At 50.9% G+C, this 18540-nt stretch overlaps 1 protein-coding gene across 1 annotated transcript in view; it reads right to left on the reverse strand.

The window, feature by feature from the left end:
• Positions 1–18540, reverse strand: part of USP33 (ubiquitin specific peptidase 33) — a 49950-nt gene that overhangs the window by 6323 nt on the left and 25087 nt on the right. Inside the window, exons 14-23 of the mRNA XM_069738314.1 lie at positions 18454–18524; positions 18009–18042; positions 17685–17730; positions 16973–17153; positions 14591–14717; positions 13362–13531; positions 12957–13038; positions 11432–11540; positions 10504–10606; positions 8461–8529 (exon numbers count right to left, since the gene is read on the reverse strand). Of these exons, the coding sequence (XP_069594415.1) occupies positions 8461–8529; positions 10504–10606; positions 11432–11540; positions 12957–13038; positions 13362–13531; positions 14591–14717; positions 16973–17153; positions 17685–17730; positions 18009–18042; positions 18454–18524 (992 nt within the window). The remainder of the gene's footprint in view (positions 1–8460; positions 8530–10503; positions 10607–11431; positions 11541–12956; positions 13039–13361; positions 13532–14590; positions 14718–16972; positions 17154–17684; positions 17731–18008; positions 18043–18453; positions 18525–18540) is intronic.

The following is an 18540-nucleotide window of genomic DNA, read 5'->3' on the forward strand; positions in this document are numbered from 1 at the left end:
TCAGAAGAAAACCTCTCCTGCATCCTCACCATAAAATTCAGGGTCAGAAGTATCCTAAAGAACATCTAAACAAGCCTGATGCATTTTGTAAATAAGTCCTGTGGACCGATGAGGTTAAAATAGATCTCTGTGGCCACAATGATCAAAGGTATGTGTGGAGAAAAAAAGGCAAAGAATTTCGGGAAAAGAACATCTCGCCGACCATTAAGCATGGTGGTGGATTGATCATGCTTTGGGGTTGTGTAGCAGCTAATGGCACATGGAGCATTTCATGGGTAGAGGGAAGAGTGTATTCAATGACACTTCAACAAATTCTGGATGCAAACAAAACCATCCGTAAAACAGATGAAGGTGAAAAGAGGAAGAGGATGGCTTCTACAAATGGAGAATGATCCTAAACACGTCACAATCCACAATAGACGACCTCAAAAGGCGCAAGCTGAAGGTTGTACAATGGCCCTCACAGTCCCCTGACCTGAACATCATTGATAATCTGTGGCAGAGGATGCAAGACGCCCCAGGAATCTAACAGAACTGGAGGAATTCTCCAAGGAAGAATGGAGGAAAATCCCTCAGACGAGAACTGAAAAACTCTTGTCTGGTTACAAAAAGTGTTTACAAGTTGTGATACTTTCAAAAGGGGGCGCTACTAGGTACTAACCATGTAGGGTGCACAAAGTTTTGCATATCCCCATTTTCCTTTTTGTAATTTTTAAAATGTAAAAGATGACACTACATTTTTTTTGCCTAAAAGACAAAGGAAATGTGTCATCTGTAACTTTAGGCCTTTTAGATCATTTCATCTTCAACCAGTTTAACTGATCACAATAACAGTAATTTTGACCAGGGGTGCACAGACTTTTACATGTCCCTGAACATATCTAAAAAAACAGGATTTTTGGTTGCTTACCGTAAAATCTGTTTCTTGAAGCCTCCATTGGGGGACACAGGAACCATGGGTGTATGCTGCTGCCACTAGGAGGCTGACACTATGCAAATAAAAAAATTAGCTCCTCCTCTGCAGTGTACACCCCACCGACTGGCATTAAACTCTTCAGTTAGTGAGAAAGCAGTAGGAGAAAGAACAAGGTTGAAAAACCATAACCACAAACTTGAGAACTGTAAACGTGAGAACAGTCAGAGAACATATAACAAAAACATTGGGAGGGTGCTGTGTCCCCCAATGGAGGCTTCAAGAAACAGATTTTACGGTAAGCAACCAAAAATCCTGTTTTCTTTATCGCCTCTCATTGGGGGACACAGGAACCATGGGACGTCCCAAAGCAGTCCCAAGGGCGGGAAAACAGACTTCCATCAGGTCAGAGGACTCACCACTGCCGCCTGCAGGATCCTTCTGCCTAGGCTGGCGTCCGCCGATGCGTAGGTATGGACCTTGTAAAATTTGGCGAACGTGTGGATGGAAGACCAAGTTGCCGCTTTGCAAAGCTGTAGGGCGGAAGCCCTGTGGTGCACCGCCCAGGAGGCGCCGACTGCCCGGGTAGAGTGAGCCTTAATCCCAGGAGGGGGCACTCTGTTCTTGACCCGGTAAGCCTCCAAAATTGCCGTTCTGATCCAGCGAGCAATAGTCGCTTTAGAAGCCGGCTGGCCTCTGCGCGTGCCATCAGGAATGACGAAAAATGAATCCGTCTTCCGGAAAGAGGATGTTCTATCCAGATAAATCCTCACTGCCCTGACTAGGTCCAGCTTGTTCAACGATCGCTCCAGAGGATGAGTCGGAGCTGGACAAAAGGAAGGTAGAACGATGTCCTCGTTGAGGTGGAAGGTGGAAACCACCTTAGGAAGAAAAGAAGGTGGAGGTCGGAAGACCACCTTGTCCTGGTGAATGACCAAAAACGGAGGGCGGCAAGACAGTGCCGCCAGCTCGGAAACGCGGCGAATGGACGTGATGGCCACAAGAAAGGCCACCTTCCAAGATAAAACTGATAGAGGAATCTCCCTAAGAGGTTCAAAGGGAGAAACCTTCAAAACGTCCAGTACCAGGTTTAGGTCCCATGCCTCCACAGGGGCCCTGTACGGCGGGACGGCGTGGGCTACCCCCTGAAAGAAGGTCTTAACCTGTGGCCGAGAGGCCAAGGTCTTCTGAAAGAGGATGGAAAGCGCAGAGACCTGACCCTTCAGGGAACTAAGAGCCAGGCCCGAATCCAGTCCTGCCTGAAGGAAGGCCAAAAGAGAAGGCAGGGAAAAAACCATAGGCGGCACGCGGTTGGACTCGCACCAACGGAAGTAGGCCTTCCAGGTGCGGTAGTAGATCCTGGAAGACGAAGGCTTCCGAGCCTGAATCATGGTGTGAATGACGCGGTCCGAAAGGCCGGACGCTCTTAGAACCGCGGTCTCAACAGCCACGCCGTTAAACTGAGCGACCGAGAATTCGGGTGGCAGATCGGGCCCTGGGACAGCAGATCGGGCCTGTCTGGAAGGCACCAGGGAGCGTCCGCGAGAAGGTTGACGAGCTCCGCGAACCAAGCTCTCCTGGGCCAATCCGGGGCGATCAGGATGACCGGCACCCCTTCCGCTTTGATCTTCTTCAACAGTTTGGGAAGTAATGGAAGGGGTGGGAACAGATAGGGCATCTCGAACTGTGACCAAGGAATGGCCAGAGCATCGACGCCCACTGCGAGAGGATCGCGTGACCTGGAGACGAATTGTGGAACCTTCCTGTTGATCCGAGACGCCGTGAGATCCACATCCGGAGTTCCCCATCGAAGACAAATCTGATGGAAGACCTCCGGATGCAGGGACCATTCCCCCGCCGCGAGACCCTCGCGGCTGAGGAAGTCGGCGGCCCAGTTTTCTACGCCGGGGATATGCACCGCGGATATCACCGGAACCGTTGCCTCTGCCCAAAGGAGGATCTTGGACACCTCGGCAAGGGCCAAGGAGCTCCGAGTCCCCCCCTGATGGTTGACATATGCCACAGCCGTGGCATTGTCCGTCTGGATCCGGACTGGAAGGCCCCTGAGAATCCTTTCCCAATGGCGGAGGGACAGAAAGATGGCCCGAATTTCGAGGACGTTGATCGGCAGCGCGGACTCCTGCAGCGACCAACGGCCCTGAACCGTCAGGTGGCGAAAAACCGCACCCCAGCCGATCAGGCTGGCATCCGTTGTCACCACCTGCCAGTGAACCGGAAGGAAGGACCTGCCCTGGGAGATGAGAGGAGACGTCAGCCACCAGTTGAGAGACCGCTTGACCCGAAAGGAGAGTCTGATCGGCCGATCCAGGGAGAAGACCGACCTGTCCCACTGAGACAGAATGGCTTGCTGAAGGGGTCGAGAATGGAATTGGGCGAAGGGAATCGCTTCCAAGGTAGCTACCATCCTCCCCAGAACCTTCATGGCCGATCGGAGGGAGGGAGGCCGAGGACCCTGGAGCAAGAGAATGTCCCGACAAAGGGTGGATCTCTTGTCCTTGGGAAGGAAGACTCTGGACAGACGAGTGTCGAAGAGCATGCCCAGAAAGATGATGCGCTGAGAAGGAATAAGGCAGGACTTCTTCCGGTTGACCAGCCATCCGAAACGGGATAAGGTGTCGAGAACAATGGACAAGCTTTCGTGGGCCTGAGCAAAGGACGGAGCCTTGATGAGGATGTCGTCGAGGTATGGAAACAGAACCAAGCCTCTGACTCTCAAGATGGCCATCAGCGCCGCCATGATTTTCGTGAACACCCTTGGCGCGGTTGCGAGGCCGAACGGCAGGGCGACGAACTGAAAATGATCTTGTTGCACTGCGAAGCGCAGGAAACGGTGATGTCCGGGAAATATCGGAACATGTAGGTAGGCGTCCTGGATATCTATAGAGCATAGAAATTCCTGAGCCTCCATGGAAGCAATTACTGAACGAAGGGATTCCATCCTGAAGTGTCTCAGGCGAACCCTCCTGTTCAGCAATTTGAGGTCCAGAATGGGACGAACCTTGCCGTCTTTTTTCGGTACCACAAAGAGGTTCGAGTAGAAACCCGTGTACCGTTCCTTTTCTGGGACGGGAACGATTACCCCGGATTTGAGCAGAGAAGCGATGGCTGCGAAAAAGCCCGGAACCAAAGCGGGATCTTTTGGAGGACGAGATTGGAAGAAACGATCTCTGGGTCGGGAGGCGAACTCTATTTTGTATCCCGAAGACACAACTTCCCTGACCCATGCATCCTCTACTGCGGAAATCCAGACGTCCCTGAAACGGAGAAGACGGCCCCCCAACCTGGGAGTTGGGCTGGAGTCTTGCCGAGAGTCATGCGGAAGTGGATCTTCCAGTCCTGGGCCTGGACGATCTACCCTGGGAATAGCGAGGACGCCAGGACGGAGTGGGCCTGAAGGACACCGCCTTCTTCTCTTGACGTGGCTGTGGCCTCTGTTGCTGCTGGGAAAAGGAGTTTGACGCAGCGAAGCGACGAAAAGGCCGGAACGAGCGAAACTGCCGTCTAGGAGGAGGGCGACGAGGTTTAGCCTGGGGGAGAAGGGAACTTGTGCCCCCAGTGGCGTCCTTAATGATCTGGTCCAGCTGGGAACCAAAGAGACGAGAGCCCTGGAAGGGCAGACTAGTGAGGGACTTTTTGGAGGACAAGTCCGCCTGCCAGGCCTTGAGCCAAACGGTCCGGCGAATGGCAACGGCATTGCTGGAAGCCTGAGCCGCACAAGACGCGACATCCAGGGAGGCGGAAACCAGGTATTCACCAGCGTGGGAAATCTGGTTGGCAAGTTCCGCTAATTGCGCGGGAGGAGCCCCGTCCAGGATACCTCGCCGCAGATCCTTGGCCCATTTTGAGATGGATTTTGAGGCCCAAGTGGAAGCAAAGGCCGGGCATAGCGCTGCTGAAGCCGCTTCGAAGGCAGATTTTGCGAAGGATTCTATAACTCTGTCGTTAGAATCCTTCAGAGACGCTCCGCCGGACAGTGGGAGCACCGTGTTGGTGGACAGCCTGGACACAGGTGGATCCACCGAGGGAGAGACCGTCCAATTGGCGGTAAGATCTGGTGAAAAAGGATATAACACCCCCAGGCGTTTTCCTCTCTGAAAACGTCTGGTCGGATTCTCTCTCTCTCTGGTCAGGATTTCCTCGAATTCAGGATGAGGGGCAAAAAATCTTGAAGGTGGTTTGGCCCGTCTAAATGAAACCGCCTGATCTGCGGGTTCCGTAGAGGGATCCTTAATGCCGCAGGTTTGGTTTATAGCCCGAATGAGGTTCTGGACCGACTCACTCATGGTGGCGATTTGGCTAGGATCCAACTCCGACATCTCCTCTGAGGGCGCATCAGATAAAGCCTCGCCTGACTCAGGGGAGGAGGAACGGTGCGACACCAACCGCGGGGGAGGGCCGTGCGGCGAGATGGAACGCGAAGAGGACTCAGACCGACGTTGCTGTCTGGACCTTTTGTGGCTAATCAAGGAGGGCTCGGGCGGCGGTTCCTGCGACCCGCTGGCCACTGCAGGGGTCTGCAGGGGTAACCGATCCAGCGCGGACACCAGGGTTTGAGACATCCGTGTTAAATCGGCCACCGATTGTGACAGAGAAGCGGCCCAGCCTGGGATGGGGGGATCACTCTCGGGCGGAACAGCCGGGGGATCCTGGGCGGTGGGAACAATCGGGTTGCTGCAGGACTGACACAGCGGGGAGGACTGACCTGAGGGAAGTTTGCTGTTACAGGAAGAACATGCAAAGTACGTGACTAAGGCAGAAGATGAAGAGGTAGGGGGACGAGAGCGGCCCCCTTTAGAGGTAGACATTTTTAGGGACCCTGAAGATGCCAGTGGGTTAGGGGACAGTGGGCAGAGGGGGGTGTCAGTCTGCAGTGCAGCTACTCACGGACCCGGTCCTGGAAGATGTCCCACTTGTCCTCGGCGGAGAACTTCCCTGAGGTGCTGATTCTGCGATGCTGAGCCACAGAAGATGCGAGTGCTGCTGCTGTGAGAAGCGGTGCACACCGGCCGAGGGACCCACGAGGAAGGGGGTGGAGCCAGACGCAGAGGCGCCGGTGGGCAGGGCGCAGTATGTCGGGCGGGAAAGAAGCCCGCCCGCAGAACCGGAAGTGAGGAGCCGAGAAACCGGAAGTAGGCCCCGGCGTAAGCCGGGACCTAAATTAGAGACCGGCGCCGCCGGAGAAGGGAACCGCGGCGCCGGAGCAGCGCGCCGCAGAGTCCGAGAAGAGCGGCAGTCCGCCAAGGCTGTCCGAACGGAACCGGCGGGGCCGCGGCGCCAGAGGCAGGCCCCGGCAGAAGCCGGGACCCAAACTAGAGGCCGGCGCCGCCGGAAAATCGCGGCGCCGGAGAATCGCGGCGCCGGAGCGCCGCCTGAGAATAGCGGCGCCGGAGCGCCGCTGGAGAGTGGCGGCGTCGGAGCGCCGCAGAAAGCAAGCGGCACGGCACCCTGCCAAGGACGCCGTGCAGACACAGGAAACACCGCGGCCGCCGAGAAGCGAGACCACAAGGGGGAGCGGCGCGGCAGCCCGCCAGGCCGAGACTCCACAAGGGAGACACCGTGGCTGTGCGGCCGCCAATGAAGGAGAGCCCAGGAGGAAAAAGAGCCACAGCCCCCGTGGCTGTCCCTGGGATCCCCCCAAAACAAACGCCATGAGGGAGGACCGGGGGACATCTGGAGAAAAAATCCCGGGGGAATGGAGAGCCCGCCAGGGGGAAATACTCACCTAAACATCCCACGCCGTTACTAACCTGAGGGGAATGAGACGTCCACGGAGCTGTGATGGACGTCCTCGTCTCCTCCGACCGACAGGCTCTGGTAGGCGAGTGGGTGGGGGACGGAGCCAGGACCGGACTTCTGAGCACGCTTCTGTGCTAGGATCTTGGTCCTGGAGAGGGATCTATGAGTATACGGGGTGGCAGTACACGCCGTACTCATAGTCCGTATTGTGGGACTACAGGTGTGACTGCTCACCCTGTATCCCTCTGGAAGAAAACCTGAAAAGAAACGACGCACATTGAGGTAGATAAGGGTCTAATGAAAGACCCGTGTCCACCTCCTACTGACACTAAGCTAAACTGAAGAGTTTAACCCCTTAGTGACCGAGCCAAATTTTTGAAATCTGACCAGTGTCACTTTATGTGGTAATAACTCTGCAACGCTTTAACAAATCCCAGTGATTTTGAGACTGTTTTTTCGTGACACATTATACTTTATGATAATGGTAAATTTTGTTCAACATTTTTTGTGTTTATTTATAAAAAATAACAAAAATTTGAGAAAAATGTTAAAAAATTAGCAATTTTCTAAATTTGAATGATTATCCCTTTAATCCAGATGGTCATACCACAGCAAACCATTAATAAATAACATTTCCCACATGTCGGCTTTACATCAGGACCATTTGTAAAATATTATTTTATTTTGTTAGCAGTTTAGGAGGTTTAAAAATGTAGCAGCAATTTTTCATTTTTTCAAAGAAATTTACAAAATTTATTTTTTTAGGGACTTATCCATGTTTGAAGTGACTTTAGGGGTCTCATATATTTGGAAACCCACAAACGTGATACCATTTTAAAAACAGCACCCCTAAACATATTGAAAACTGCTGTCAGGTAGTTTATTAACCCTTCAGGTGCTTTACAGGAATTAATGCAAAGTGGTATGACAGAAATGAAAATGTGTATTTTTACCACCTAAATGTCTCTAACTTCTAAACAGATTACTACAGCCGACAGACTCTAAGGCCGCTATTTGGTAATGAATTGCCATGGCAAACATCAGGACAACAAAATCATGATATGAGGGTACCAATTGGGACAAAGAAGAAGCCCCCATGCTCTGTTAACCATTTAGAATGATGTAGTCACTATTGACAGCAGCATCTAAGGGGTTAAACAGATTTAGATGGTGCAAATACTGATCGTGGCTGGTACAGCAAGTTGTCAGCTATAGTGTACAACCGACAGATGCTGGATTGTCACCTATATGGGGAGGCTATTCTCTTATATCTCAGGTCAGTTAAAAGGCGTATTGGCGGTCATTAAGGGGTTAATGCCAGTCGGTGGGGTGTACACTGCAGAGGAGGAGCTAATTTTTTTATTTGCATAGTGTCAGCCTCCTAGTGGCAGCAGCATACACCCATGGTTCCTGTGTCCCCCAATGAGAGGCGATAAAGAAATAATAAATCTGTCAGGACAGAAAAAAAAACAGAGCACCAAGTAACAAAAGCACAGCTCATACAAGCTCTTTGTCACAGTGCTGCACTGACGCCGCCATATCGCTGGATGTCTCCGCATGTAGCATAAAACGGTGCATGGGTCAGGCCCGGAGGGCAGCCATGACACTGGGCCAAACCGAATCAGGAGCACCCTGCGTCCCCCCATCACCCCAGCATGAAGGAGGCCGAGAGCCCCTGAAAATACGTCATAAGATAAAACAGCCCCATTACAGAAGACATCCTCCTGACATCAGATTTGGGACCTCAAGACTTTCCCTTTAAGAACAAACATCAATAAGACGTTGCTCACCTTGCTTCAGACTGATATGTCCGCACTTCGCGACTGCGATTTTGGAATTATCAATTGCACCCGGAGGATCTGAAAAATCCAATTAAAAAAATAATAATGTAGAATTCAGCAAAATATCAAAATATAACATCTGATGATGTCTGACATTACCCCCGCCACTGCGCAGCATTACATCGCCTTACCCACACCCCCCTTCCCCCGGGCGAATGCGGCCCACCAGCTGCACGTGGCCTGAACGATCTCCACTGCGTAACGAGTTCTGCAATAATCAATCGTGCTCAACAAAATATATTTATTTTGTAGGAAAAAGCAAGAAAGCCTCTCCGCTGCTTCCCATTGGTCTCTGCTCACATGACACAGCCGCTAATCAGCGATTGGCTGCAGTCATATAACATTTATAATTTAGGCACTAACTATATATATCTATATATATATAATTGTCTAAGGGTTTTCCCGTCTGTCTGTCTGTCTGTCTTGGAAATCCCACGTCTCTGATTGGTCGAGGCCGCCAGGCGACGATGATGTCATAAGGGACGTAGAAATCCCACGTTTCTGATTCAGCGATGGGCACAGCGACGATGTCATAAAGGACATAGAAATCCCACGTTTTTGATTCAGTGACGGGCACAGTATCGACGTAGATGTCATAATGGTTGCCATGGCGACGATGATGTCATAAAGGTTGCCTCGACCAATCAGCGACGGGCACAGTCTGCCGCGAATTCTGGAATCATCATTGTCCATATACTACGGGGACATGCATATTCTAGAATACCCGATGCGTTAGAATCGGGCCACAGTCTAGTATATATATATTCTAGAACACCCGATGCGTTAGAATCGGGCCACAGTCTAATATATATATATACTCTAGAATACCCGATGCGTTCGAATCGGGCCACAGTCTAATATTATATATATATATATATATATATATATATATATATATATATATATATATATATATATATAAATATATATATATAATATTAGACTGTGGCCCGATTCGAACGCATCGGGTATTCTAGAATATGCATGTCTCTGTAGTATATGGACAATGATGATTCCAGAATTCGCGGCAGACTGTGCCCGTCGCTGATTGGTCGAGGCAACCTTTATGACATCATCGTCGCCATGGCAACCATTATGACATCTACGTCGATACTGTGCCCGTCGCTGATTGGTCGAGGCGAATTCGTGGCAGACTGTGCCCGTCGCTGATCGGTCGAGGCAACCTTTATGACATCGTCGTCGCCATGGCAACCATTATGACATCATCGCCGCTGTGCCCGTTGCTGATTGATTGGTCGAGGCCGCCAGGCCTCGACCAGAGACGCGGGATTTCCAGGACAGAGACAGACAGAAAGACAGACAGACGGAAAAACCCTTAGACAATTATATATATAGAAGATATATATGTAATATGTGATATAATTATATATATATATATATATATATATATATATATATATATATATATATATATATATATATATATATATATATATATATATATATATATATATATATATACACACACACATATATATACACTAGATTGTGGCCCGATTCTAACGCATCGGGTATTCTAGAATATGCATGTCCCCGTAGTATATGGACAATGATGATTCCAGAATTTGCGGCGGACTGTGCCCGTCGCTGATTGGTCGGGGCACCCTTTATGACATTATCGTCGCCATGGCAACCATTATGACATCTACGTCGATACTGTGACCGTCGCTGAATCAGAAACGCGGGATGTCTACGTCCTTTATGACATCATCGTCGCTGTGCCCGTCGCTGATTGGCCGAGGCCTGGCGGCCTCGACCAATCAGAGACGCGGGTTTCTACGTCGATACTGTGCCCGTCGCTGATTGGTCGAGGCCGCCAGGCCTCGGCCAATCAGCGACGGGCACAGTGACGATGTCATAAAGGACGTAAAAATCCCACGTTTCTGATTCAGCGACGGGCACAGCGACGGGTAAATATATAAATATATATATTTATTTTCACAGCGAGACGTCCCGTCTTCTGACACTTACCAACGTCCTTGCCCTTTACGAAGCCTTCCCACTCCCGGAACCAGTGCATGCCGATGCAGTAAATAACCGCCAGAGAGTCCTCTTCTTGGAAAGCTTTATTTAGCTGTGGAAACACAGACATTAAGCTCTTAGCGGATTACTGAGGCCAGAGAGCGTCCATTAGAGCGCGCGGTGCTGTCAGAAGTGTAATTACAGGGCGTCGTTTAGCTGGAGACAATCACAGCCTGTACTGGCCCTAGGGATGTGATACAGGAGCTGGTTTTCAAGATATCACCCTCCGTCAACAATCGCAGCCTGTTGCGGTCAGATCTAAACTGCGGTAAAGGGGCCATACAGGAGCTTTTCTTCATGTTCTCACCATCCCTTGTTAGCTTTACCCCTGGGCAGCCTTCAGTGACAACAGTTAAGTAGTGAAGAAGCTTTTTTTCCGGTTATCACCCCTTCCAGACGGCAGCTGGCTACTGTCATGTCTCCCGTGGCCCCTGGGGGTAGTAGGAACATGAACGCCTTTTCTATCTTTATAACCACAGCTTTCTACTGGCTTCTCCTGGTGTACAGCTAGTGATCCAAGGGTGTGAGAAGAACTTTTCTCCATGTTACCACCCCCCGTCTTAATAACCATGTCTTCTCCTGTATCACCTTTAGTGACCTTAGGAATGGGGGGAGAAGTAAAAAAACAACAACTTATCTTCGTGTTAGTGACTAATCACAGCACGTTACTGACATATTGTTCCCCAAGTAGACCCAGCGATCCCTGAGGGTTACACAGGAACTTTTCTTCATGTTATCATCCCCAAGACAAATCCAAACCTGTTCTGCCAACTACGTCCCTGTATGTTTAGCAAATTGTGCGCGCTGCCAGGACTCACTGTCAGTAATTTGCAGGAAATAAATGAAACCGGCACCATAAAATAGAAGTTCTGTTTACCCGAATGAAAGTCTCCAATTCCATTTTTCGCCTTTTTTCAATCTTCTCTAGTTCGGTCTGACAAGTGTGACATACATAAAGATGGTTTACAGCTGGGCCCCCTCCGAATCTTCACGTGCAAGACAGAAGGGACCAGTATAAAAAACAAAACAATAACATAAGCACTGGTATGGTATAATTGAAAAATAATGCACAGAAATCACGATACAAGAACCAGGCACAAAGAATACATCTCCAGATTTTCCGCATCATGTACTTTTTAGGTCTGACAGTCAGTGGCGATTAATTTAAAACCCCAATAAGGGTCCATGCGCCAATTTTTTCATATGAAGTCGCACTGAATGCCTGTGACCAGTAGAGGGAGCTTTACACGCCAATACAGTAAAGGGAATATAGGGGCTGTGATGGCGACAGGGCATCAATATCAGATCAATAGCGGACCACCACCGGCACCCCGGCCCCCATCAATCAGCTCCCGCCAGAGGAGCACAGCGCTGGACACAGCAATGGCCGTTCGCGGTACTTAAACTCCCATCATCCCGAGCCCCTGCGTGCGTCATTACTCGCCATTCAGGAGGTTGGGGAAGTCGTGTGGATATCGCAGAAAAGTATGAGATGGTAATTGCCCTTTCTGCCAACCATACAAATGCGTCAGATGATTCGTTTGTCAGTTCATTCGTCACTGCGCAGAGTGTCGCAGGATTGGCGGAGACTTTCCCACGACTACATTTTGGCAGCCATCACTCGCTTAAAATATGATAATACGAGTTGAAAAAGTCAAATTGTTTAATGTCAGCCGGCTTTTATCTCCTGTGTATATCCGGCTCCAATCCCTGAAAATCTTCTGCCCGTGAAATCCGAGAATAATGAGAAGCAGCAAACCGGAGGCGGAATAATCACATCTAATCCATTCACGTCAGAACAAAGGTACGAGCCCCGCGCCGAGCGAGCAAACTGCGCAAAAAAGAACGTGCACGAAACGCAGCTCCCTACTGCAAGATAACGGGGGAAAATCGCTGCACCAGAGGGTCCCGAATCAAAAATCCCATAGGAAATACAAGGCTATCTTGTAATTCTCCTCCTGCTGCAGCCAGCGCAGAGGGCAGACGCTCCAGCTGCAGCCAGCGCAGAGGGCAGACGCTCCAGCTGCAGCCAGCGCAGAGGGCAGACGCTCCAGCTGCAGCCAGCGCAGAGGGCAGACGCTCCAGCTGCAGCCAGCGCAGAGGGCAGACGCTCCAGCTGCAGCCAGCGCAGAGGGCAGACGCTCCAGCTGCAGCCAGCGCAGAGGGCAGACGCTCCAGCTGCAGCCAGCGCAGAGGGCAGACGCTCCAGCTAGAACAAGGAGAAGGGGGGGGGGGGGAATGGCTGTTCTGGGAGATACAGAAAAGGCAAAAAAAAGTCCAAAAAAAAAAAAAATTTAGGAAGAAAGTGATGGGATTTTTTTTTGTGTGCATTTTCTATGTTTCAGATTTGAGGTGCTGCTGGAAAACAACTGCCTTACATCAAAGTGGAAGACAACACAAACCTGCCATATAAATAATCCCATATGTTCTGCGGCAGCATCACAACGAGGTCTTCAATGAGTCCGGCCTTTCGTGGAGGAACGCCTGCAAATCACACAAACAGGTGGGAGTCACGACTGGCATCTACAGTGGCGGCATTGTCACGCTGCGACCATAATGTACTTGAGAGTTAGTGCCGCCTGCAATGGTCGCATGATATGGGCATTAGCTGCAGCCGCATGGTCGGCCTCATACAGCAGCCACAGAGCTGCCGGGTGGAAATAAAAACCCTACAGGGCTTGTCCCACGGCCGCATAACATCAGTGACAGACGAGCCACATGGAAGCCTCCAGCATCTGCAGATCCACGAAGATTAAAGTAAAACACAAAGCAATATTCCAACTATACAAATGGTGCATAGAACGTACCGCCGTGCACGCAGAGGAAGTCGTTATTGGATATGGGCCCCGGTTCTGCAAAACTCTTAAACTTATTGAGCCACTGGCGAGAGACGTAGAACTGCAGGAGGCTGGGCTCCGTCAGGTTCAGCAGACTCGTCACCCGTCTCCGCTCCTTCTGAGCATCTTCACTGGATTTTCTGGGTGAAAAAGTAGAAAAACAAAAAGGTTTCTGAGCTGTAAATCCTCGAGTGCGCAGCTCTACCAGCATGTACGACAATGATCACTAACCCGCGGCTCTCCAGTTCTGGAAAACTACAACTCCCAGCAAGGGGAAAAGTTGGAGTGTCACACACTGGAGCCCCCGCACACACCGGAGCCCCTGCACACACTGAAGCCGCCCGCGCACACTGGAGCACCCGGAACCCGCTGGAGCACCCGGAACCCACTGGGGCCCCTGCACACACTGGAGCCCCCGCACACACTGGAGCCCCCGGAACCCGCTGGAGCCCCCGGAACCCGCTGGAGCCCCCGGAACCCGCTGCAGCCCCCGCACAATCAGTTTGACATTTTCCAACTTCCCATCTCTTGTCCCGAGTCAGTACATGATGACTTTACACAATACTTTTTTTTAAGTTGTGTCACATTTTGGAGATTTTGCAGGTCCAGGCTGTCCTTGTATTTTCAGGGCTGCCTATAATGCCTTGCAGGAGGAGCTGTGATTGTCACCTATAGATCGGGCCAATTTCTCGGACATTGCAGTTCTGCCGTCTCCTGCACTTCTATTACCGTATTTCGGACACATTTTCTTATTCCCTTCACCAAACATTAAGATCAGGCCCCGTGACTCGGGACAAGGCAAGAGTCAGGGCAGGTTCAGACGGGACTGAATAAGCTGCAGATTCTGTTGTGGATTTTGGAGCAGATTTTTCCATATAATTTCAGAGACTGAAATCTTGGTGACAATAAGCAAAAAAAAAAAAAACTTGACCTGTGATGATTATAAACCTGCAAAAATCAATGTCCAGGCAGTATTCACACATGGACACAGTAAAAAACCACGTTATTCTCCCGGTCACTATGATTATGCCGATACCAATCTTGTAAAGCTCATTTATTTAAAGTGGTGGAAAAAAAAATTGAGGGAGACACCGCTCCGTCCACCAGTCAACCAGGAAAGGGTGAAATATCGAGAGCAGCAAGAATCAGACAATCCGGACTATTAGGGGATGAAACCTCAGGATGCAGGAGAGCGCTACCTGTAGAAGAGCACGTACGCCTCCGCGTTCTGCACCGTGGCCTCCGACACTTCCGTGACACTTTGGTCATCAAATTCGTACCAGAGATTGTTCAGATTGTTGCGACAATAAGCGATGTAGTGTCCGCCTGGATGATAAAGGGTTAATCAGAATTATAAACGAAGCGCCGCAGCATCAGCAGGTATTCTTAATGCATCAGAGAGAAAACGAGAAACATTACTGATAATACATTGATGGGACTGGTGTATTTCATCCGTCCCCATCCACACTGTATTATACCCGACCCCATCCCCCACTGCATTCCATCCATCCCCATCCCCGCTGTATTACATCCGTCCCCATCCACACTGTATTTTACCCGACCCCATCCCCCACTGCATTCCATCCATCCCCATCCCCGCTGTATTCCATCCATCCCCATCCACACTGTATTATACCCGACCCCATCCCCCACTGCATTCCATCCATCCCCATCCCCGCTGTATTACATCCGTCCCCATCCACACTGTATTTTACCCGACCCCATCCCCCACTGCATTCCATCCATCCCCATCCCCGCTGTATTACATCCACCCCCATCCCCCACTGCATTCCATCCATCCCCATCCCCGGATGTATTCCATCCGTCCCCATCCACACTGTATTATACCCGACCCCATCCCCCACTGCATTCCATCCATCCCCATCCCCCACTGTATTACATCTGTCCCCATCCACACACTATTATACCCGACCCCATCCCCCACTGCATTCCATCTATCCCCATCCCTCGCTGTATTCCATCCGTCCCCATCCACACTGTATTATTCCCGACCCCATCCCCCACTGCATTCCATCCATCCCCATCCCCGCTGTATTACATCCACCCCCATCCCCCACTGCATTCCATCCATCCCCGGCTGTATTCCAGCCGTCCCCATCCACACTGTATTATACCCGACCCCATCCCCCACTGCATTCCATCCATCCCCATCCCCCACTGCATTCCATCCATCCCCCGCTGTATTACACCCTACCCCATTCCCTGCTGTATTACATCCGTCCCCCCAGTGTATTACATCCAGCTCCGTCCCCACCGGTATGTTACATCCGGCTCTGTCCCCCCGCCCCCGTGTATTACATCCGTCCCCCCAGTGTATTACATCCAGCTCCATCCCCACCGGTATGTTACATCCGGCTCTGTCCCCCGCCCCCGTGTATTACATCCGTCCCCCCAGTGTATTACATCCAGCTCCGTCCCCACCGGTATGTTACATCCGGCTCTGTCCCCCGCCCCCGTGTATTACATCCGTCCCCCCAGTGTATTACATCCAGCTCCATCCCCACCGGTATGTTACATCCGGCTCTGTCCCCCCAGTGTATTACGTCCAGCTCCGTCCCCACCGGTATGTTACATCCGGCTCTGCCCCCCGCCCCCATGTATTACATCCGTCCCCCCAGTGTATTACATCCAGCTCCGTCCCCACCGGTATGTTACATCCGGCTCTGTCCCCAGCCCCCGTGTATTACATCCGTCCCCCCAGTGTATTACATCCAGCTCCGTCCCCACCGGTATGTTACATCCGGCTCTGTCCCCCGCCCCCGTGTATTACATCCGTCCCCCCAGTGTATTACATCCAGCTCCGTCCCCACCGGTATGTTACATCCGGCTCTGTCCCCCGCCCCCGTGTATTACATCCGTCCCCCCAGTGTATTACATCCAGCTCCGTCCCCACCGGTATGTTACATCCGGCTCTGTCCCCCGCCCCCGTGTATTACATCCGTCCCCCCAGTGTATTACATCCAGCTCCGTCCCCACCGGTATGTTACATCCGGCTCTGTCCCCCGCCTCCGTGTATTACATCCGTCCCCCCAGTGTATTACATCCAGCTCCGTCCCCACCGGTATGTTACATCCGGCTCTGTCCCCCGCCCCCGTGTATTACATCCGTCCCCCCAGTGTATTACATCCAGCTCCGTCCCCACCGGTATGTTACATCCGGCTCTGTCCCCCGCCCCCGTGTATTACATCCGTCCCCCCAGTGTATTACATCCAGCTCCGTCCCCACCGGTATGTTACATCCGGCTCTGTCCCCCGCCCCCGTGTATTACATCCGTCCCCCCAGTGTATTACATCCAGCTCCGTCCCCACCGGTATGTTACATCCGGCTCTGCCCCCCGCCCCCATGTATTACATCCGTCCCCCCAGTGTATTACGTCCAGCTCCGTCCCCACCGGCATATTACATCCGGCCCTGCCCCCCGCCCCAGTCTATTACATCCAGCTCCATCCCCACCCTCTCCCCCAGTATAGCACTTCCGGCCCCAGCCCCACAGGCACTGAGAATCACACATTCGCTGCCGGCTGCTTGGTTGTTGCTGCGGAGGTGACCACAGATACTCACTGCTGGCCGTGCCGTGGTGGCAGATGACAGACAAGAGGTCGTAGGTGACGATCTGATTGGGACTGTCCTTGGCGAGGAACGGCTGCAGGTCCAGACCCTCCAGCGGGAATGACACGTGGGTCCCGATTTTGGTGGAGAACATGAGCTCATGTCTGAACCTCTTCAGGTGAATGCTCAGGATCTGCAAAAGATGGATATTAATGACGGAGTCAAGAGATAACCGCCCTGCGCCCCTATATTCAGCAGGGGACGCGCTGCCAGCCCCCGTGCATGTTGGGAATTATTGGCAACCGCTGGGAAAAACCTTGTAAGGTCACGCCCACATGTCACTTAAGAAGGTTTTGTCCGTTATTGCCTTTTCTTGATTTTTCCCCTCCATCACTTTCTTACTTTTTCTATGCCAGGTGAGGGCTCATTCACTGCGGAACGAGCTGTAGTTTTACATCTGCCCCCCTCCCTCCAGTTGATGGCTAATTAAATCAGCCATCAAGTGTGGGGAAAGATGTTAGCTCAGTGCCGGCCGCAAAGGCAGGGACGAGGACGTAAATATGTGTCATCGGTCATGGAGGGGTTAAACTGCTGTGATCGGCGCCCACTCCTACTGCAGCCATTACAATTGCATCCTCTTGTATAACAACTCCAGAGCCCGCTCCATACCGAAAATGTATAGGGGATGTAGCCAGGAGGTTGGTGTAAGGCCTGAAGAACCTACCTCGGGAAACTTCTGCACTTTGCAAAACTTGACGCCATTTCGTAACCTAGAAAGGATTAAAATGAGAAAATCAATTAAATTGTATGGAATAAGTCCGATTGCGGAAATCACGCCTTTTGGTTTTCTAGGTTATTAAAAAATGAGGATCCGGCAGCTTGAAACGCGTGAGAATTTGTAATATATAAAATCCCTCTGTGCCGTCCACATCCCCAATGTGGCAGATGGAATATTATAGGGACCATGCCTCTTAGAGTACGGTAAATTATATTAACGTTCTGGATACATAATATTTTTTTTAAAATGTAGGAAAAAGACAATACTCACTTTTTGCATTTCTCACAGCTGTACATGTTGTCACCTGCACAAGATGGATTCAATATTATCAGTTATCATTTACTACCATAAACGATTTCTCTCCAAGAAGATCAATGCAAATAAACATGTCGTCTTCTCCCCCAAAAAATAAAAATAAAGTCAGATTTGCCCCCACTAAACATGGCGCCAGAGTTCACCGTCCGCTGGAGACCGTTTCACATACTAGTTTCTTTGGTACATGAGCCATCCATACAGATTGATCACAGATACATTACAACCAATGTGTCTTTATAGGTTTTTGTAGATTTTTTATTTTTTTGGGAGATGAACACACAACAAACTTGTTGTGAAAAAAAATATAATGTGTGAAACCGGGCTTTGTACTGGATTTTCTGAATAGTTTAATAGGAAAAACACATGTGAAATCAGCGGCTAACAGAACAGTGTAACTCACCTTTAAGTTCGTCCCTGGCAAAGAAAGCTGCAAGGCAATCCTGCAGGGTGACGGTGGGACCCCAAAACCAACTGAGGAGGGTACACG

Source organism: Ranitomeya imitator, chromosome 8 (genome assembly GCF_032444005.1).
Source record: "Ranitomeya imitator isolate aRanImi1 chromosome 8, aRanImi1.pri, whole genome shotgun sequence".
Taxonomy (NCBI): Eukaryota; Metazoa; Chordata; class Amphibia; order Anura; family Dendrobatidae; genus Ranitomeya; species Ranitomeya imitator.